The sequence below is a fragment of the Gracilinanus agilis genome, chromosome 1 (genome assembly GCF_016433145.1).
Source record: "Gracilinanus agilis isolate LMUSP501 chromosome 1, AgileGrace, whole genome shotgun sequence".
NCBI classification, from domain to species: domain Eukaryota; kingdom Metazoa; phylum Chordata; class Mammalia; order Didelphimorphia; family Didelphidae; genus Gracilinanus; species Gracilinanus agilis.
Window position 1 is genome coordinate 3715293 of NC_058130.1, and position 22096 is coordinate 3737388.

The 22096-nt window shown below is 52.7% G+C and overlaps 1 protein-coding gene across 1 annotated transcript in view; it reads left to right on the top strand.

Annotated features, from left to right (window-relative positions):
• Window positions 1–12432, top strand: part of SEPTIN7 (septin 7) — an 82603-nt gene extending 70171 nt beyond the window's left edge. The window contains exons 11-14 of the mRNA XM_044674009.1: window positions 4299–4424; window positions 10221–10356; window positions 11150–11289; window positions 12305–12432. Of these exons, the coding sequence (XP_044529944.1) occupies window positions 4299–4424; window positions 10221–10356; window positions 11150–11289; window positions 12305–12344 (442 nt within the window). The 3' untranslated portion in view covers window positions 12345–12432. The remainder of the gene's footprint in view (window positions 1–4298; window positions 4425–10220; window positions 10357–11149; window positions 11290–12304) is intronic.
• The last annotated feature ends 9664 nt before the right edge of the window (window positions 12433–22096 follow it).

Consider the following 22096-nt stretch of genomic DNA (forward strand, 5'->3'; position numbering starts at 1 on the left):
TTATATCTTATTTGAGAACCCTTTCGGGGTTCCCATGCCAAGTCTGGATCTGCTTTAAATCTTGACAGGCGTGCACCATGGCAGGGCAAGTGAAGCCGTTTCATTCATGGGAACAGGTCAGGAGAATATTAGAAAGTTTCACTTGTCTACAGTTGAGCAAAGCTTTGCTGGCTTTTTCTTGGGGAGAATTTGGAGAGATGGGGCTTCGCAGATTTCAGCTGATTCACTCCCAAGAGTGACTAGTCATTAAAGGGTCAACATCAGCATGGGAGGAGACCTCTAATCACTGTGCCGCAAGGATCCAACTGCTCTTGGCACTGCCTGAAGTTTTTTTAAGTCAATGAATAAAAGCATAGATGACACCCACATCAAATGACCGGTGACAAAAGGAGACGACTAGCTAATAGGTGCTAATGGCTCAATAATATGATCTCTGCAGCAGTCAGCAGTGTTGTCTTGCTGCCAAGAAAGCTCATATATGGACTAGAGAGGTGGTTAGACCTCACCAAAGATGACAAGTTCAGATCTGGGCATCACAGTTTAGGCATGATGGGCTGGAGAGTAAAGGAGAACAGTGAGGGGTGCAGGGAAGGGACTCACGGTCATGCCATCGGCTCTAATTGGCCGAAAAAGCTGGTAATGGTTATCCTGGAAAAGGATGGAAGACATGACTGCCTCCAAGTACTTGAAAGGAGGATGTCATATGGAAGATGAAGGAGGAAATGGTAAACCACTCCAGTATTTTGGCCACGAAAATTCCCCAAATGGGTTACAAGGAGTAGACGCAACTGAAAAATGACTGACTGCCCCCACCATGTAGAAGAAGAGGGTTAGTTAAATTTGTTCTGGTTAGCCCCAGAAGGAACAAGAAAGCAGCAAAGAAGCATTGATGTCAGGAGGAAAAAAAATGGTCCGAGTTATCAGTGCTCCCTAAAAGGGCTGTTTGTGGGAGATGATGGGCATCCCTGGGACAGAGAAGAGAAAGTATTGGTGGCTTTAATGGAGACCGAGGGCTCTTGAGTCTCTTGGAGTTCACACGGTTGTGAAAAGAAACCATGGAGGGCAGGACTGTCCACAAGCTGAACCCAGTCTGGCAGAGTGGGCTGACCCAGGATTGAGAGGAGGCGTATCATTTGTTAGGGTTTGGCAACTTGCAGGGCTGAGATTTATGAACTCATTCATTGGGCCCAGATCAGGATTCTCAGACATCATCTCCTGTTGGCCTTCCCATGGAGGCGCCACCTAGTGGCTCAGTGAGTGCGGTCTGGTGTCATCTAGACGGCTTACAACTTGGTCTTAGTAGGACCTGTCTTTTCTCACCCACAGTCTCTACAGCAACATCCATTAAGCTGTTTTTCTCACAGAATTCTTTGGTCGGACGCTTTATGGCCTGCTCACGTCCACTGTGGATGACTTGGCTTTTACTGTCTTGATTTACTTGTTTACTTGATTCCAGGATTTCTATCTGTTTCCCCATTGGAAGAATATTGTTGCTTAAAAGATGGGCCTTTGTTTCCAGGAGAAGCTTGGCATCAATAAAAGCACTCCGCCTCCCCACCCCCCAAAGGTGTATTTCAGCTCATTCCTTCCTATTTTGGGCGAGTCTGGCTCCCTGTATGTCCCACTATTGTCCATCCAACTGCAAACCATAGCCAAGGCGTTGGGGCGTTTTCCATCCTTTTGTTTTTCCTGCGTGCCTAGGTAGGCCAACCCCTTTGGCACATTAGTCAGGGTTCTGCAGCTTGGTGTGGTTCATACATCATTCATCCGTTCATCTGGGGCAACCTCCTTCTCTTGAGGGAATCCCTTTTCTGATGAGACTCCGCCAGGACAATGACAAACCCCTTTGCCAAGCTTGCATTTGCCCATATGCCTTGTTGGAGGTCGATAACATGAGCATGGAGAGTTCGTGTTGGTGAGTGGGCACCTCGAGGGGTTCTGCTCTGCCAAACTGACAAGTGCCATTCATCAGGCCAAGGCTCTAAAGAGTTAGTCAACAGCCCTTGCCTAGCTGATTGCCTGAGAAGACCCGGGGATTTACTGCCTGGGGCACTTGGTAATGAGACCCTCTGTGTTTTCACTGGCCACTCCTGAGTCTCCGTGCACGCGTGATGGGTGTCAGCCATTGCAGTGATGGAGCCAGTGAAGCCCAAGGGGTAAAGACTGATGTTTGAAGTGGATGAGGTCAGTCTAGTTAGGGTGCAGGCCTACTCAAGAGAGCGCTGAAGAGGCCAGGAATGATGGACCCTTGGGGGGGTCAGCAGACCCCAACCCCAGATAGCACTGATGCGGTCGGAGCATTTCTTTTTAGATTCTAGTCAGAGGCCAAGCCCTTGCTGTGGCCAGTTGGCTTCCAGAGGGCAGAAAACATTGAACGTGGAGGGTGGTATGATTCCCTGAGGACTAGACATGTAGCATTACTTTTCTGGAACCCTTTATTTAATCATTCCCTAAGTCAGCTTGCATTTATGAAGCATCGTCTATGTGGCAGGCCCTGGGCTCAGTGCTGCGGATACAAAGAGAGCTAAAAGACAGTCTCTGCTCTCAAGGAGCTTCCACTCTAATGGGGCAGACAACCTGCAAGCAGCTGTGTACAAAGGAGCTATAAACAAGCCGAATTGGGCAACACCTCAGAAGGCAGGAGTAGAGATTCAGGAGGCCTGGGAAAGGCTTCCTGCAGAAAGTAGGATTTTAGCCGGGACTTGAAGGAAGCTTAGAAGTGGAGATGGGGGTGGGGGGGAGTAGGCAGAGTAGCCAGGGAGGCCAGTGACCCCTAGATGGCAGAAGAGTAGAGGGGATTCAGATGTAAGGAAGGGAGGGTTAACAAGGATTAACTGCCCTGTTGTTAGGGGTCATGCAACAAATAAAGGAAGTAGAAAATTATTTCTATCCTTTTGGAGTTTGTGATATGCTTGTAGGAATAAAGCACATATTTAACTAAAATACTCGCAAAAATGTTCAGATTAGTGAGTCCAGATCAGCCAGCCCGTGTGGGCTGATGGGACAAATAAACCATTATTGCAAGTGTTCGAGGAAGGGGATGGGCAGCTCCACCATGGTCAGTCAGGGCTCTGATTAGGGACATTCATAGAGATTTACGAACAAGATCTCATTTGATCCTCACAGCAATCCTGGGGAGGTGTAAGGACTGTCATCCCCATGTTACAGATCAGGAAAAGGAGGCCCAGAGGGGGGCTGGTTTAACATAGGTGCATCTGAGGTCCTGCTGGCCACCCTGCTGCAGCCTGAAAAGCCCGAGGTGGGGTGACATCTAGATGCTTTTGTTAGGAAAGTGAGACAGGAAACAACCATTTGTTTTCTTCTTTAGAAAAGTGACCATCTAGCATTTGAAAAGAAGGTGTGACATTTTGTCAGGTTGTGATTTCTTTTTGCCATAGTCAAGTGATTTTCCTCTCTGGTGGGCATCGGGGGCTTCCTGCTCTAGGCTGGCAGTTCTCACCCAGAGGTAGCACAGTAGCTAGAGGGTTGCACTCGGAGGCAGAGAGCCCTGAATTCCAGCAGATACTTCCAAGCTATATGACCTGGGTAAGACACTTAAAGTTCTCAGCCTCTGTAGAATGGAGATGAGAATAGCCCCACCTCCCTGGGTTTTGTGGGGATCCGATGAGATGATAATCCAGAAAGGGTTTTGCCAGCTTTAACGCAATCTGCCTCTGCTAGTAATTGCTGCTGTTATTGTCACCATTGTCAGCATTTTGATCGTGGCCTTTAGTTATGGGATCTCTTATCTCTGAATAATGATGCTTCTGGGGTGTTGGGACCATCTGTTGGGCCTGTTGCCGGTCTCTGGCTACTGTAATGGCCAGAGGATGACTGATGGAATAAAAGTGAATGAAAATCTTCTATCAGACACCCAGTTTATTGGACAGCTAGAACTTTCCATTTGGAAGTCAGGCTTGGTACATCTTACTGGAAACTTCACTGAAACAATGAACTTTTTACAATTGAGTCTTCCATTGCCTCATCCAGTTTACCTGGTGGTGGTAGAATAGTTTGGGTGGGAAAGTGTTGCTGGTGGCACGTTGAGCCCCCCACTCTCGCCCCATCACACCCCAGAGACTTCCTGTGAATTGGCTTCTCTTAGGGACATGCAATCCCTTGAAGACCATAGTGGGGGGCTCCTCCAAGTGAGGTTCTTGATAGCCCAAGGCCTTGGGCTACCAAACCAGTCCCTTATCCTAGAGCCTGTGGGGGAAGTTTCCGTCCTGGCATGTGAGAGCTTGGACCAGACTCATCTCTAGCAGGAGCAAACTCTCTTGTCTTCTGTGTTGAGACAGAACCCACATGCAGGACCTGAAGGACGTGACGAACAACGTGCATTACGAGAACTATAGGAGCCGGAAGCTGGCAGCTGTGACGTACAACGGTGTAGATAACAACAAGAACAAAGGGCAGCTGACCAAGTGAGTGGTGGGGTGGGGTGGGGGGTGGAGAGGGGGTCTTAAGCTGCTGCCCCTGGCCTTCCCTGGCCTTCCCTGGCCTTCCCTGGCCTTCCTGGCCCTTCCTGGCCAGGGGCTTCCTTGATATCCTCCAACTTCTAGTTACTCATTAAAAATGTTGGCGATTCCTTTGTCAGGACAGGAGCATCATTTGTTACTACTTTAACTAGGATTGTATGTTAGCAGAGTTTTATTTAGTTAGTTAGTCAGCATGGAATTGTGGGAGAGAGGGATTCACTTGCTATTGCACTTAGCCCCTTTCCCTGGTTATATTCTCAGTTTTCTCCCTTTTCAGTTGTGGTTAGCTAAGTTCAGAGGAATCATTAGGAGCTACCTAGGCCTATTCCTTGCACTGTTGCAGAAACAGTATTCTTTGAAGGGAAAAGCCACGCTAGTTAGGAAGCACCAGAGCTGGAATTGAGTTTCCTTCTTTGGATCCTCGGGCTCTGTCCCCAGCTTCCTCTCCTCCTGGTGCCCTGCAGCCTGTCCGTGGCTAACATGGGCCAGGTGGATCCTAGCGTTCGCTGTTCTTATTTACCTTTCTTCTGTTTGTCTGAAAAACTCTCCTCTGCCCGAATGTGAAGCCAGTGATGTTAGGACAGCAGGGCAGCCCCTAGGATTCAGTAGGACAACTGGGGCATGAGACTGACCAGTGAGGCCCAAGTCACACTTTATCCTCCCCCCTTTTGCTTTCCCAGCCTCTGCTTTGCCTTGGCAGGGGACTTGGGACTATGGGATGTCTTCGGCACTAGCTCCAGCCTCCTCAGCATCGTGCAGAGGCAGAGCAGGCAGTGCCGTTGGGGGCTCTCCTCAGACCGTTTCCATTTTTGTTTTGGGATTGGAGAGGAAGGCTGCCTGGGGAATGTTTGCAATGATAGCAGCCACCAATTGGAAAAGGAGGTCAGTTAGCTTTAGGTATCATCTGAAGACCAGAAAGAAAGAGGAAGGAATTCAGGAAGTGGTTGAATTGGTTTGGAATGTTCTGTGAGATTCTTTTAGGTGAAATGGAAGCTTTTTTCCTTGGTGATCAGAGCTGTAACTGCAGCCTCTCCAATAACGCCTTTTGGAAAATGCCCTCCCTCTTCCCGTGTCCCCTGGGGCTCTCTTGGCCATGCTCTTTGTTCTGCCAGGAGCCATTTTGTTGTTCAGATGAGCATTTTTTTTTTTTTACCTCCCCTTGTTGCCAAAATCGAATCATTCTGGTTTTCTGCTGCTTCCACTTCCATCCTGGTGCTGACTTGGAGCTACTTAGAGCATCAGTAACTCAGATAGGCTGGAAGGTTCCCGAAGCTGTTTCTTCTCATTTCCAGGAGGAAAAGGCCTTCTTTTATTTCAGGGTCCTTTTTCCACTTCCCCAGCACTACCAGTGGTATTTCTAAACCCTCTTCCTGTTGCAGTCCCAGGAACCTTTCAGCCTGAGCCTCTTTGAGCTGCTATTTTGTAATGGACTGATTTGGGGAGCTCGGAAAAGGGGATGAGCACATGAAAAATGGCCTTCTGAAGCAGAGTCTGTTGTACATTTGCAAGTAGCACCAGACTTCCGTGGTGAAGACCCTTCACCCTGCTTCATGTCCCCCTCACTTCCATCTGCGTTACTGTGGATTTGAAACCATTCAGATGATCAGAATGGCCCAAACAAATATTTTTGCTTTTTGTTCAAATCAAATGAACTGAAGTTAGGCATCTGGTATGAGTTTATTGAACACTTAAGTATTTACTCTCATTGTGCATGGTCCGCCCCAGGCCTGGGTGACCCGAGGAACTAAATCACTTCCAATCTGGGTCACATGAGGAAAGCGATGAGAACAGTCTGAGCTCCTCTCATCTTTAGGCTTCTGGATTTGGGGGACTTGACGGGGGACGTTGTTATCCTCACAGTTTCTAATGAGATCAGCACTGACTTTGCCACCTGTTGATGGATGATTACTAACCAGTTTGGGACGTCTGTAAAAATCCTGAGAGATGTGTTCTTTGTAGCACTCCTGGGATGGTTTTTAGTGTTCCATGGTTGCTGCTCACTCTTCTTCAGCCCTTTCTTAGAACCTCATGTCCAACCCATTCCTTAGACTTCTCTCTCCAGGATTTTAATGCTCTGGGCCTCGGGGGCTTACCCGTGGCCATTACCGTACCTCCTTGTCTGACCTTCTCTCTCTGTCTCATGCTCTGGTCTCCCCTGCAGCCACTTCAAAGACTCTTCTTGTTGGTCCATCCCTGTTTCTTTCCAGGCTCCTGCCACCTTCTGGTCACTTCCTCCCAACCCCCAGTCCCTGATCCTAGCTCTAGTAGTGGACAGATGAGGGCGGGGATACCTTGGGGGGGATCCAACCCCCTCTTGTTTCCAGATGAGGACATCGAGGCTCAGTTAGTGTCTGTCCAAGACTGTGACTGACTGCAGGCCCTCTGACTCCAGGGCCAGGTCCCGAGGAGGCAAAGGCAGAAAGAACATGGGGATGCAGCATGTAAACACACAGGGAGGGGGTATCCAAGTAACTAGGAAGGTGGGAGAACAGCAGGGGGAAGAGCTGTGGGTACCAGGAATGGCCACAGAGCCTTCATGAGAGAGGGAGCCAGGAGTTTTGAGAGCTGCTGGGGAGGAGGGAAAGCCTGCAAGGCACGAGGGTCAGACTGCACAGGCATGGAGGTGGGAGATGGCATGTACAGCAAACCACAGGTCAACGTATTGGATAAGCCTGGAGGGACGTCTTGGTTCTCCCTCCTGTGACGATCTCCGTACTAGCTCTTATAACAGGCACTCATATTTCTAAAATTGCTTATTCTGTGCCAGATGAGTTTACTTCTGTCTTGTTTGAGCCTCACAAGCCCCTTGGGAGCTAGGCACAGCACTTTAGACATGAGGAAACTGAGGCAGGCAGAGATGAAGGGACTTGGCCAGGGTCACCCAGCAAGGAAGGGTTTGAGGCTGGATTTGAATTTGGGGCTTTCTGTATCTCCAAGCTCCATGCTTTGTGCCCCTGTGGAGCTCGCTGACGGCCTCACCGGGATTTTAGCTGCCCTTTGGAGGAGAAGAAAGTGTTCTAGTCATCAGGGATGAGGACTCCGCTGGCAGAAGCTCTCAGAGTTGGAAAAGGAGCCAGGAGGGCCGGTGTGGCTGGATCCCAGGGCCAGGGATGGGGAGGATGAGACATAGTTAGACAGTCACTGTCTGAATCCAGATTTGAATTTGTCTTCCTGATTTCAAGCCTAGCCGCTAGCTGTTTCATTAGCCTTCACAAGCTTCAGAGTGCCCCCTCCTCCCGTCCCCCCAACCTCGCCCCAGTTGTGTAGTTTTTGAAACTGAAGCAAAGCTGGGTCCTATGCTAGTAACCAGCTTACCTGTGGCCGTGCAGTCGTGTTTCTGGACATTTGATTGAAAATGGGCATTGATATGCCAAAAGAAGAACTCCCAGAGTGTTGGCAGAATTGAAAACTTACCGTTTCCCGTTGACTAAGTCGTCTCCAACCTTTAGTCACAAAATAAATGTGCCCTGCCGGTTTGGATGTTGGGGACTGGGGGATCCTCTGTGTTCAGCATGAATTCAATGTTTCTGACAGACCCCCTAAGCCAGCAAGAGAAGGTAAAAACACTTTAAAAGGGGGCTCAGGGTTGTGGAAAACATTTTCCCAGGAAATCCAGCTCAGTCACTTCCTGTTGTAGTGATTTCATAAGTGAAATGAAGACATTATCCAATCAATTCCTTTTTGGTTTGGGTTGCCTTCTTGAGCTTGCCTTAAATTGTTGCTCCCAGTCTCTGTGGTTTACTTGAGTGTGCCAAGTCTGTAGTTTTTGTTCTTTTAGATTTGCCCCAGTTGAAGGCATGTAAGTGGTCATTTACATTTTTTTCAGAATTAAGCAGTTACTTTTAGTCCATAAGAATTTTTCATGTTTAAGTGTAGAATTGGGAGTGAATATGCCGTTCTCATAATAGAGGCATAAAAACGTTCGTCACCATCACTTTTCATTTTTTCCTGTGGTGTTGGGTGGGCACCATTCCTGGCCAGTTGGACATGGGGTCTTTGAAGTGCCTTCAAGACGATGATGTCTGGATGCTGGATTTTTCTAGGCCTAACCCTCCCTGTGCCCGCACTTTTCAACAAGAAATTTTCAGAAAATATTCATTGAGCACTTCTAGTAGGCCAGTGCAAGGACACTGTAGATTGAAGAGTCCCACAGTGTCAAGAGCTTTACAAACAGCATCTTATGGACTCTCAGATTGCAAGTCACATTTTATGTGAAAATGGACCCTTGCTAACTGCTGCCATCTTTTAGATAGAAACACTCGTGTGTGTGTGTGTGTGTGTGTGTGTGTGTGTGTGTGTGTGTGTGATGTTTTTATGAATTGGCTGCCCTCGCCCACCCCAAGAAAACATTGTTACAAACGGGGAAGTGTGTCTATCCTTTTACATCATTTTATCTGAATTCCAGATTCTTGAACCCAGCTGCCTTGACCACCCATCTCAAATGGGCACCTGTTACTTGGGAGCCCAAAAGCCTCATCAGATTTGACATGAGTGGGCATCTTTCTCTTTCGAGAGATTTTTGGGGACTCACGTTCCCATATGTTGACATTTCTATTCCCAGAGCTAGAAGAGCTTTGATTTTTAAGAGGGCATTTTTGGCCCTCTTTGCTTCTTCAGGAATCCATCAAATCTCTAGTTCTTTCCCTCTATCTCTTACCTTTTCTTGTCTTTCTTGTCCTGGATATGCAGAGATGAAGCTGCCAGCTGCCCATCCCATGTCCTTCTTCAGAAGGGGCTCCTTCGTGCCCATGGCTGCACTCTCCACCTTCGTTACCTTGTACTAGAGGCAGTAACCTGGAGCCTCCGTAGCTCCGGTAGCCAAAGCCCAAGGAAAGGCATGTGACGTTAGCCCCCTTTAGACTTTGTACCAATACGTTGAAAACCACCCTTGAGCAGGACGTGATTGTGTCGCCCTTTTTTTGTCTTTCTGAATTTTGGTTATCAAGGGGCCTTTGATAGGAGACTTGGAAATCCCTTCTAAGGAAGGTGTTAAAAAAAAATCATCAAAGTGAATGAGGGCTAGAGACGGGGAGGAGGGAATCCCAAGTCACCAAAGGCTCATAGCAAGGAGATGGGGCACAGGCCTGAGGGTTGGCTTTCAGAGGGTCAGAATTGCCCTTTGGAATTGAAAGAAAGCTCCTGGGATTCAGCAAAAAAGGTCACTGCCTTGGTCAGCCATTGTCTTAGAACAAGAAACAGACATTGCTGAGGATTTTAATATTTGACTTACTGAATACAGGCAACTTGCATGACATTAATTCATTGCACTTCCTTCTTCCTCTCTCCCCAAAAGACCAGAAAGACCACGCCACTTTGTCCAAAAATGCCTTTTGGACAATTCTCGCCTCCCATAGTGGACTTTGCTTGCCCTGCTTTCATCCAAAGGCCACCTTCATGCTGCTTGCCACTCACCATCAGTGGAAGCCTGCTTGGAGTCTGCTTTTGCTTTTTACACTTAAATAACATCTTGTGTTTTTGAAAGTTCTAGACAAGTCAAAGCACACTATGGCGTCTTTCCAATGACATAGAGCTTTCAACGTCGAAAGCCTTTGAACAGTCAGTCATAGTGCATTGAAATCACGTTAGGGCAGTTTGGGGAAGAGGGACCTTCACCAACTTGCTTTCAAAAGCCAGAGGGAGATTGAGCCCACCCGCCATATTTGTTTTGGCCACCTCAGTCATGCCATGGAATTTTCATTTTGCCCCGTTAACAAGCCAAACTCGGTTCTGTTGTGCTTGCAGGAGTCCTCTGGCCCAAATGGAGGAAGAAAGAAGGGAACATGTAGCGAAGATGAAGAAGATGGAGATGGAGATGGAGCAAGTGTTCGAGATGAAGGTCAAAGAAAAGGTGCAGAAGCTCAAGGATTCGGAAGCCGAGGTATTCTCCCTAAAGTACCATCAGCTCCTTTTGGGCAGTGAGGACCATTTCAGTGACCAACAACCAAGAGTCTATAAGCTTCATTTTAATTACTAGCTTCACCTCTTCCAATAAACCTTTGATCAAAGCCAGCAGTTTGAGTTTCTTTCTAGCCCTGTCCCAGCAAATGACAAAGCCCAAGGATTCTTGAGGAGGTTGGAAGAGGAGGAGTGGCCCCGGACCTGGGAATGACACCCCCAGCCTGGCAGAATTGCTGTCAAACTCCAGATGTCTCCCTTTCTGGAGTGTGTTTTAAGAAGCGGAGGACAGCACAGCTAGATTCCAGACCCTTCCCAGACTGTCAGGGTCATTAATGACCAAATTTGCCATCATTCCAGGATGCTTTAGAATCAGAGCTTGATGCTGTACAGTGATCTGAGGCTCTTCTCAGAGGGACAGGCCTCTTCCTGGCACATTTTTCAGAGTGGTAATGGTGAGGCCAGGAACATTCCCATATAGGAAGTGCCTTGGAAAAGATAGCCTGAAATCTGCATTCACATTCAGCATTAACCTGGGGCGCCACAGGCCCAGTCTCTGCTGGGTTTGTTTGTGGGTGGTGATAGGGGGCCCCTTTGGTCAAACAGCATCTCCCTGGTGTACAGTGGACCTGCTTGCAATTGGGAGTGTTTTCTGTAGAGGCTGACATAAAGATGGCCCCCATTTGTGATTGGGGGGTTGTCCCTAAAGTTCCAGGCTCTTGCTGTGGTGCCTCCTTTCACTTCCTCAACCTGGGGCTCTTCCTTTTGTGCTTCAGCTGCAGCGGCGTCATGAGCAAATGAAGAAGAACCTGGAAGCCCAGCACAAGGAACTGGAGGAGAAGCGGCGCCAGTTTGAGGATGACAAAGCCAACTGGGAAGCCCAGCAGCGGATCTTGGAGCAACAGAACACTTCCAGGTAGGCAGGATACAGCGATGGCGGGAGTGTGGGAGGCACTGCTGCTCCCCTAAATCTGATAATCAAAGCCACAAGGGGCATCTGAAAGGCTAAGAACATCTCTCTAGTTCTTGTCCCCTCTCCAACCTAGTCTGCTGGGGAGAGGCCTTCTCAGGGCATGTCTGGTTCCCTGCTGCTGTCATTAGATGGAACCTAAAGTGGGGTGAGAGGGAGCAGCCCCTCCTGCACTGGCAGTCTTGGCTGTTAGATCCTCAGCTCAGCCAGGAAATCTACAGTGAGACTCAAGGGGGGGCAGGAGAAATCACAGTTCCTGTCCTTTTCGGGGAGCTTAGGGGGTAGGACACATCCATAGGAGATGGGGAGGAACCTGGGGTCAGAATTCTGGCTCTTTGGGCCTTGGTTTCTTGTTTCTTCCTCTGTAAGATGAGATTAGGCTTAATGAGCTCTGAAGTCACCTCCCATCTTTAAGTCTGGGATGGGGTGGGGGGTGGAGAGATCAATCCTAGGACAAAACAAAAGGAAGTGCTTGTTGAGCTCTGATGACTCTGGCCTGGGGTGGAGAAGGAGGGAAGGAGGCCTGAGAGGTTGGATCAGCAGAGGGGAGCAGGGAGGATGTGGAATAATGGGGCAGCTGGTTCATCCTCAGATGCTGGGTTGGGGATACTGAGGAGCTGAGAAAGAGGCCTTTTCACCTTGGGGAGCCTTGGAGGGACTTGGGTTGGGTGATCTCCGAGGCCCACACTTTGAAGCAGCACGGCCTGGTGTCCTTTGTGGATCCTGGGCAAGCCCCTTCTCCCAGAGGCTGTTGGCTCACCTTCTCAGTGGGGCTCTCCTGCTCAGTAACCCCTGGGAGGGCTGGCTGGAAGCACGTCCCTGGTCCACAGGCTGGGAGGCTCCAGAACGTCGCCAACTAGCTTGGCTTCCTGCCGTCCTTCCTGTATTGGTGAGAATGGCAGTTTTCAAGTGGATTCAGCCATTGGTGGTGATCAAGGATGCTTTCTTTTTCCTTTTCTAGAACTTTGGAAAAGAACAAGAAGAAGGGGAAGATCTTTTAAACCCATTCTTGACCACCAGTTATGTATTAGTTGCCAATATGCCAGCCTGGACGTCAGTGTTTGTTGGATCCGTTTGACCAATTTTGCACCATTTGTATCCATAATGATGGATTTAACAGCATGACTTCTTTTTTTTTTTTGGTTGTTGTTGATGGAGATTCCGATGCCTTGAATTGCCTACCGGTGTCATGTACTTAGGAGGAAACATCTCTAAGTACCTTTCCAATTTTTCCTTTTGTCTTCACTTTAGTGCAAGAGAACATTTTACTGTTGTACAATCATGTTCTGGTGGTTTGATTGTTTACAGGATATTCCAGAATAAAAGGACTCTGGAAGGTTTGCGTGGAGGATAAATCGCCATACTCTGATACAAACTCTGCTTCTCTCTCTATTAGAATTCTACCCCAAGGGTCCCCCCTCAGTGCAGCATCCACAGATGAGAAAGTGACCTAGTCTAACACCGCTGACCCTCTTTTTTGACACTTCCATTGTTTAAAAGTACACATGGAAAAAAGAAACCTAAGCTTACAGTGCACCTAAAGCTTTTTCTAACAGCCCTTTCTTGTTTTGGATTCTTTAAATATATGCTCTTCTCATTTAGTGACTTCTTTAGCCAGAAGACTCATTACTGCTTCATTTTTGTAATAACATTTAAATTTAGATATTTTCCGTATATTGGCCCTGCTAAAATAGAATATAGCGTCTTTCATATGGTAGGAACCAGTGAGTAAGATTTTCCTTTAACTCCCTTTTTACACTTTATGGTAAGTAGCAGGAAAAATGCATTAATAGGTCATTTCTAGACAAAAATGTGGAGTTAACTACCAACTTGTTTCTACCTGTGTGCAGTCTCTTCTTTATTTTACTAGAAATGGGAATCATGGCCTCTTGAAGAGAAAAAAGTCACCATTCTGCATTTAGCTGTATTCATATATTGCATTTCTGTATTTTTGTTTGTATTGTAAAAAGTCACATAATAAACAATGTTGTGATGTAACGTCTGGCCTGGAGTATCCTCAAAGGGGGCATTGCAGTTGGGGTGAAGGTTGGCAAGAGAACATGGCCCGCCTCCTCTTCTCTCCCGATTGCTGCCCCCTGCATTCAGCTTGTGCTGGCTGTGAGTTGCTTTTTCTGTTTCAAGGGGCTGAAGTGCAAAAAAGGGTGGCTTAACCAGATTTCTTTCGTGGCAGGTAGTTGCCAGTTCTGAGTCCCGTATTCCGAGAGGAGGATCCGTGGAGTCTGCCTTTTAAAAAGCAGACGTTCCCCATTCCTCCTTTTCCTGTATCCAGCGTTACCCAGTTTTCTCTTGCTGGCTATTGGGGAGGGGATTTTTGCAGGGCAGGGCCCGGGGGGCGGGGGATTATTTTCAGGTCACCTTCTGTTATTGGGGTTACTTACTCAAAGGAGGGGAACAGAAAGGTAAGTGGGACCGTTTGGGCTTGCCTCTGAAGATCATGCCACCCTGCCTGTGTTGCGGGGTCTGGAAGCCATTGGGGGGAGGGGGGGAAACAGAACTGGTTGGCAGTAAGGCTGATCTTCCCTTTAGAAAGCCGTTTTAATAAAGAGCGCCGTGTCCCGATTTAGGGATACACTTGGATTAAACAAAGCCAAAGTTCGCCTTCCTCTAGCAGCCAGAGCACAGAGTAGTCGCTGCTCACTACACGTTAGGTTCAGGGAGCCATTTATTTAGGGCCACGTTGCTGCCGGTGTCAAGCCAGAAAGCAAACCCAGATCTCATGCTTCGTCTGACGGCGTAATGAAAGCAGAAGTGGCTCAGGAGAGGCCCAGATGTGCCCCCTTGCAAGGATGTTTGACAACATGTGCCTGTGACGGTAGCTGGCCGTCATGGAATCTCGATTCACTGGTCTGGCCAAGGTGCCGTTTTCAAGGAGTTGGGTGAGCTCCTCCTGGTGACATGGCCAGCCCCTCCTCTCCAGCACGGTGCTGGGAAAGAGACCAAACGCGCAGGAACGGGGGTGGGTTGTGGCAGGAACTTGCAGGGACTCAGGACCCCTGGAAAGGCCCCACACACAAGATGGTGCCTAACCCTGAGCTTGGAATGCAGATGGGTGGGTGTTGGGGTCGCACGTAGAGAAGCAGCAAGGAGATGGCCTGCCAAGGCAGTTAGGCTGAGGAGGCTGTTGTGTGTGGGGGGAAGTGAGGAGAGGAAGGGGTTGAGGCTGTCGGTGATAGGATTTGGGGTTCACGTGGGAAACGGGGAGAATGGTAGCACCTAAAGAAATCTGAGGGTTTGGAGGAATAAAACAACCTCTGGACTTGGGCAGAGCATGAGGTTTGAAATGTCCTGGGGGAGCCGCTGGGGGAGAGACTGAGATTTGGGGGTCAGCAGAGCTGGATTCTGAGAGGAGAACAGTGGAGCCATTGAAGTAGCCACCTCACGAGAGAGGCCACCTCCATCTTTGCTTTGCTGGGGCCCATGCTGGCCTGACACCCGAAGAGGTCGGGTCTTGGCTCTTGCCTCCACACGGACCTTCGCACAGGCGGCCCCCCATCTCCTCCCGTGTGGTCCCCTGGCCCCCAGCTCCTTCAAACTCACCTGAAGGTATCTGGTGTCTGTCTTCCCTGTTAGAGGACGAGCTCCTCGTATCCAGGCGGGTCGCCCACAACAAAGCTGGTTTGTGATGGAGCGCGCCATCTCTGCCATAGCCCCGATGTTGGCTGAAGATCCTGGTGCACAGCACCACGGGGCATGGCCGACTCCGCATCTCACCTGGGTCCCCAGGAGGCTTGGAACTGAATGCGAGAGCCCCACGCCGGAGCTTCAGAGCCCCTTGTGCCACGAGGTCTAGGCAATGGGGGTGAAGTGACTTGCCCAGGGTCACCCCACCACAGGACATGTCCGAGGCCAGGTCTAAATCCAGGACCTCCCCTTGCCAGGCCTGGCTCTCTCCACTGAGCCACCCAGCTGCCCCTCTTGTCATTGTCAGTAATGAGGAATCTCAGAGGCTTCTTTCCTTTTGAGTGAGGAATGGCTGGGTCCGTAGCCTGAGAATACGGGGTTCAAAAAGGCCTCCCATTTGCCCTGTGCTTTGGGGCTCAGTCATTGAGCTCCCTGGGATGAGGCAAGCGAGGGCTTTAAGCCTTGGTTTCTTCCCTTAGACGTCCTCGCCATTTGCCAAATTGGGGCTTCTGTGTGCAAGGCCTGGGGCTCAGCAAGACAGTGTGGAGGGGATGGGAAAGAGGAAGGGCTGGGGTACTTGGGCCCAGACAGCCCAGCCGGGACAGCGGGCAGTCAGGAAGCCTTCAGCCCTCCAAGCGACGGCCAGGAAGAAGGCGCCGCCGCCTGGGCCCCTTCTTTAGTCTTGGCTCTCAGGTGGGAGGAAGGTCCGGCTTTGGTGGCCCCATTCCCCTTCGATGTGAGGCACACACTGGGGCCTGCGTCCCCGAGCTGATGAACGGGTGTCACCGTGGAGCCCTGGGGCCCCTCGTATCTGCGGGGGCTCCGTGATCCCCACAGAGCTCACTGGAGCCAGGAAGGAGCAAGTGGCCAGGGCCCCGACAGTCCCATCATTCCATGAAGTTGGGGGGGTCCCCTGATGAACCTCAGGGTCTCTGGGATGCACCGGCTCTGCCCAACGTCCAGTTCTGAGAGCCAGGAGGGGGCGATGAGTGGTCATCTGCAGAGCAATGGACTCGGGGGGGGGGGGCAAGGCCCTTCCAGCTCTCCACCTGGGACCATGTGAATGGGCAGGGAGAAGATGCTGCGGCTCCCCAGGATTTGGGCCCGAGCCCTCGGGCATCCCAAGAGGCGTCTCCTCGGTGCTCAGAGCCTGCAGAACACGGAGAAGGAGAAGGAAAGCCACTGCTGCTTCGGCAGGGCCCAGACCTTGTTCTGAGCCCAGCCTAGCTGGGGACACGGACCCTTCCGTTCTGCACCTGGAGAAGCCCAGCTTGGCTCCCAGCAGCCATCTAGGGCAGGGCCAGCGCCATCCTGGTGTCAGCATGGTTCTGAGCCCCATGGAGAGGGAGAGAGAGGGTGCCCGGGTGAGCCCGCCGGGAAGGGCGAAGAAGCAGGCCTCCTGCTGGGGACACTCGACTGCTTCTCTGACTGGCGGCCTGGCCCCAGCCTCGGTCATCTGGTGCCCACGCTCTGCTAAGGCCTGAGGGGAGCGTTTCTAGCTGCCTGCCATTCTCTGCCCTCCTGGGGGGCACAGCACGGGCACACTGGGGAGCCTCAGCTTCCTTGTTTGTGGAATAGGGCCGGTAGTCCCCCCAGCCCTTGGAGACCCTCAAAGGGGCCCGAAGAGCCAGCCGTCAGCAGGAAGATGGGGTGTGGGGGCCCCGTGCCTCCTCCCCTCCGTGGACCCTTATTTCCTGGGGGGCTTCCACCTCAGGGTCTCCGTCCCACTCGTGCCCCTGCTTGGCTTCCCCATGAAGTCCCCAGGGCTCTTTCTGCAAGCTGCCTGGGGCTGAGGGCCAGCCACGTCCCTGGTCATCCCAGGGCTGGAGGCCTGCCCAGAGAGCCCGTGACTTACTCTGCATCCCACAGGTGAGGATTCCAAGGTAACATCTGCCCCCGGTCCTGAGGGGCTTCCTCCAGAAGGCCTCCAGGCTGCCCTCTTCCTTGGCTTTGGGCCCTGCCTCCAAGAGCTTCCTGCCCGAGGGGGCCCCGAGGCTGACCAGAAATCAGGACATCACTTGGTTCTCTTTGCCGCGCCCGAGTGTGTGACAGGCAGCAGGCCCGGGCGGCTCTGAAGGGGAGCCTCCGAGGCCTTGGGGAGCCCCGTCTTGTGGATGTGGACACGGTCCTCCCGCCGTGGCCAGCTGCCCCCTCCCGAGCCCGAGCGAGGACCTGGTCGTTCCCCCCTTGGTGGCGGTGGTTTGGGGTGTTTTCCTCCCGACAGCGGCCCCAGATTCGCTTCTGGCTTCAAGGGCGCGAAGCCTCTCGTCCGCCTCCGTCCCTCCCCGGCTGCCCCTGGCCGCACGGCATCCCCGGAGTGTGGGGGCCGAGGGAGCCCGTTCAGATGTGCTTCAGAGGCGCCCGTGTGGCTCGGGGTCGGGGAGAAGCCCCCCCCCTCCCCCCAGCCCAAGGGGGAGGCGGCAGCGGGAGGAAGACGAGGGCTGGAGTGCCACAGGGCCCCTCGGGTGCCCGGGTCCTGCCTGGTGCGGGCATTAGATGGCAGCATTTCTCACTGCACTGCGCACGAGGCTCTCACTCGCTCTGCTTCCCTCCCAGCTCCCTTCCTCCTTCCCCCGTGGACCAGGGTGCCAGGCTGGGGACTAGAAGAGGCAGGAGGACTCCCGGCTCCCCTTTCTGTTGGGGCGTCCCTTTGCTGCCTCCGTGCATCCTTGGAGGCCCCCCATCCCACCTCCAGGAATCTCGCCTTCCCTCCACCGACGAGCTCCATTGTGTCCGTGCCGTGTCTCCGCTGGATGGTGAGCTCCAGGGCAGGGTGCTGTCTTTGGCTATCGGTCTAGCCTGGCAGCGCCCAGTCCCGGAGGGTGCCCGAGGAATGCTGGCCGGCCCCCAGAAGCTCGTCTGACTCAGCCCCCCCTTCTCTCTTTCCTTTGGATTGGACGGAGATGTCGGCCTTGGCTCTCACTGGCCGGCGGCTGGCCGTTTTTGGATGCCCCTCCTGCCCGCCCAGTGACCCAGCACACATGGGTGTGCCGCTGCCTTCTCGGTCCGTCACCAGCCTCGTCCCTTCATCTTGGGGTGCTCCTTGGCCCTGGGGACCCCCCCAAACTCCGCCGGGTCTTAGTTTGGCGACCGGCCCTGTTCTCTCTCCTTTCCCTGTGGAGCACCGAGCTCAGGCCCTCGTCCCCTCCTTCCCTTCCTCCCTCCCTCTGGGGTCTCCTGCTGGCCCCGCTCCCCGTTACCTCCAGAACCACCTGCCGGAGAAGGGCCTTGGGGGACACCCCTGCCCTCGCCTCTCCCCCAGGTGTCCCGACAGAGGGCTCCAGGGAGCTCCCGAGGCCTAGAACCATGGAGTCACCGCATGAGCCAGTGCTGGTGCCGGTGCCTTCCAAACGAGTGCACGGGAGGGAGTAGCAAAGGCAAAGCTCAAACCCGGGCCCCAAGGCCTCGTCCAGGGCTCTTTCCCTTCAAATAACAGGCAAAAAGGAAATTCAGAGCAGGGGATTGTGCACAGGGCTCAGAGTCCAGAAGACCTGAGTTCAAATCCCCCCTCAGACCCTTCCCAAACAGGAGACCCTGGGCAAGTCATTTCACCTCTGCCTGTGACAGATTTCTCCTCTGTAAAATGGGGATGACAATAGCTCCTCCCTCCCTCCCTCCCCTTCCTCCCCTCCCAATAACTGTAAAATGCTTATTGCCGTGCCTGTGGGCACCATTTTTGCCATTGTTGCCCTGGCTCTGGGCACTTTAGGGGCACCAGAAGAAGCGTGCAGGGTAACTGAGGTACAGTGGAGTTTGGGGGGACTGGACCAGGATCAGACCACCCCCCTGGGCTGACTGTGATTTGGGGGGCTTCCTGCCTGAGACTGGGGGGCCTGGCAGCTCTCCTGGGGGGAGAAAGAAGAAGAAAAGCTCGTTCTCCCTGGGACCCCCGGTCAGAGTGAGCCCCCGAGCACAGGCCGCAGAGGGGCCAGAGCAAAGGAGTCTGGGCCGGGCCCAGCCCCAGGACGGGCCCATTTCAAGTCTCCTGCTTAAGCCAACATTGGGCGAGCTGCCGGGTGGCCTCCGAGGGGCCGGGGGGGGGGGGCTCCGGCATTCTCCATCCGTCTTTTTGTTCCCCTCAAAAGACACGGCTCTCCTCTGCTGCCTTCTCAAGCAGCTGGCCCGGCGCCTGGGAGAAGACGGAGAAGAGGGAGACGAGGGAAGGGGCCGCCGGGGCTCTCCCGGGCCTTGGGGCGGCCGGCCAGCGCTGAGGAGACCCCTCGGCAGCCAATGAGAGCACCGCTGCGGGGCCACCCGAGAGCGGCCTGCTTGGGGGATGACAAAGTGTGAGAGTGTGTGTGTGTGAGAGTGTGTGTGTGAGTGTGTGTGTGAGTGTGAGACAGAGGCAGAGAGGAGAGCCAGACTGAGGGGGGAAGGAGGGGGATGAACGTGTGAGGCAGAGACAGGATCAGAGGGGAGGGAGGAGGAGACCGGGGGGAGGGGGTCTGGCCAACAGTGCTTCCTTTGTGGGAAAGGCCCCGAGCCCTGGCCTTGGGACCTGGATGCTGGCAAAGAGGCAGACCATGAAAGCTCCATCTTGGGAAGCTTTGAGCTTGTTGGCCTCCCTGGTCCCGGGAATGTCCGCCCTGCCCTCCCTCCCAGCCCCTTCCCTCTGACGTCGCTTTTCAGTCCCCCGGCTGGGTCCGGTCCAGCCGGACAGGCTTGGCAGTGACCTCCCTGAGGGCAGGCCGGGGCCTCTGCCTTGCCGAGTGCCCCTGGACAAGTCACTTCTTCTGCCTTGGAACCCGTACTCAGTATTGATTCGAGGGCAGAAGCTAAGGGTTCAAAAGAGCTTTCTAGCCCTTTGAGCATATTCCAAATTGTTCTCCAGAGTGCTGGGACCAGCTCACAACTCCGCCAAGAGTTCATCGATGGACCCATTTCTCTCGATCTCCTCCCGTGTTGGGCGTTTCTGCTAGGCGTGAGGCGGCACCTCAGAGTTGTTTTAATGGGCGTTTCTCTAACATCATTTAGAACGTTTTTTCACATGACTGCAGAGAGCTTTGTTTTCTTCCGAAAACTGCCTGTTTATAGCCTTTGGCCGTTCGGGAATTAGGGAATGATTGTATTTTTGTAAACTTGACGCAGCTCCCTAAAACTCTGAGAAATGAGCCCTTTACCGGAGAAGCGTTTTTTCGCTCTCACTCCATTGTCTAGGGAACCTCTTTTGCAAAATGAGTTTCCCTGCTTGGCTCTATATTCGGTTGGGTTGTGTTTTGCTTTGCCGGAGATCGCGATGGCCCCCTCTGCCTTTTTCACTTCCACCGGATGAAGCAGAGCACATCCCGCTCCGGCCCGTCACCTCACCTCTGAGCGTCTTTCTGTGCCAAGTGCGCGTCTTGTTGGATCTGGTTTCCAATCCATTCGGCTCTCTTCCATTTTATGGGTGAGCTCATCCCATTCATGTCCCGAGTCCTGATGACTACCTGTTGCCCTCCAGCCTAGTTTCTTGTTTTTCCTTCTCTCTTTTCACTCTGACCCTTCTCAGGAGTCTGGACTGAGAACTTCCAAAGCTGCTGCTGCTGGGGTCACAGCCTCCTCCAGGGGCCTTTGCTGGGGAGACTGCTTGTGTGCTCCAGGCTGGCTCTTCCCCGAGTGTCACAGACCTCTTCCATCACCCCCTAAGTCAGCGATTCCCAAAGTGGGCGCCAGCGCCCCCTGGTGGGTGCTGCAGCGATCCAGGGAGGCGGTGATGGCCACGGGTGCATTTATCTTATTTATCTTTCCTATTAATTGCTATTAAAATTTTTTAAAAATTCATTTCCAGGGAAATATTCCAAGGAATATTTTTTTGGAAGGGGGGCGGCAGGCCAAAAAAGTTGCCCTAAGTTGTCTCGCCCTGGGCTTGTGTGGATGCTGCTGCTCCAGAATTTGATTTGAGGGGAACACTGGAGAGTTGGGCTGGGTGGCTGCCCGAGGGCCGCCATCTTGGCGGTGTCCCCTCCACCCTCTCTTTTACCCAGGGAGGACCTGGGGGTCAGAGAGGCCGGCTTCTTTCTGTTCCCCCAGGAGTAATCATCAGAAGTGGGGCTGGAGCCCGGCTCCTCTGACTATCAGCTCAGGGCTCTTTCCATGCTTGGGATGGAGGAGGGGACCCGCCATCCCTGGAGGTCTCTGAGCAGAGGCGGCCTGACCAGTCCCTGTCAGGCTCAGGTTGCACTAAGCGAGGGGCTCGGAGGTCCCCGGAGACCCCAAGAGTCAGTGAGCTTTCATGAGCTTCCTGGAAGTCCAGGCAGAGCCGCCATCCTGGGCAGCCCCTGGGGCTGAGGTCCAGCAGCTCAGCTGCCCTGGGCACCCCCTGCTCGGCTTCTTGGCGGCTCCTCCCCGAGGATTGTGGCCCGTGCAGCCCCGCTGGGAGCTCCAGGGTGGCAGCTCTCAGACAAGGGCGACCCAGCAGGGCCCCGTTTCCTCCTGTCCCCCAGAGCAGCCCAGAGCAATGAGCGTTCTTAGGGGAAACCCCGGGGGATGCCGGGAGCTCCCCGTGGGCCAGATGGGGCCGACGTTTGCACCCGTTTGTCGAAGGAACACGAGCTGGAGGTCAGACCTGGGAGATGCCGTCCTGCCAAGACCTTGCCTTGGGACGTGGCTCGCCTTTGCTTCGGCCTTCCGCCCCAGGAGAAAAGGCAACAACACACCGGAGGGCTCCTGGGTCTCCTCTAGGCCAGTCAATCGTGTGAGGAGATACAGAGAAGAAGGCCAAGAAAAGAAACTTGGGAAATGGCCACAACTAGTAGGTGTAATATGGCGGACGAGCCGCCAATGAATATGGAGGAGTGGAGTGGTCCGATAGGTGCCAGCAGAACCAGGAGAGAGCAGTCATAAAGATCTAGACTAGCCCCCCAGTTTCCAAGTACAACAGGTGGCTAAGAAGGATGGGGACCGAGAAGAGGCCCCTCCACTTTGGTCAGTAAGAGATTATTGGGGGGCAGCCAGGTGCCTCAGTGGATTGAGTCAGGCCTAGAGACCTGGTCTTGAGTTCAAATCTGCCCCGAAAAACTAACTAGCTGGGTGACCCTGGGCAAGTCCCTTAACCACTCTTCTGCCTTGGAATCAACATAAAATACAGATTCTAGGATGGAAGATGAGAGAGAGAGAGAGAGAGAGAGAGAGA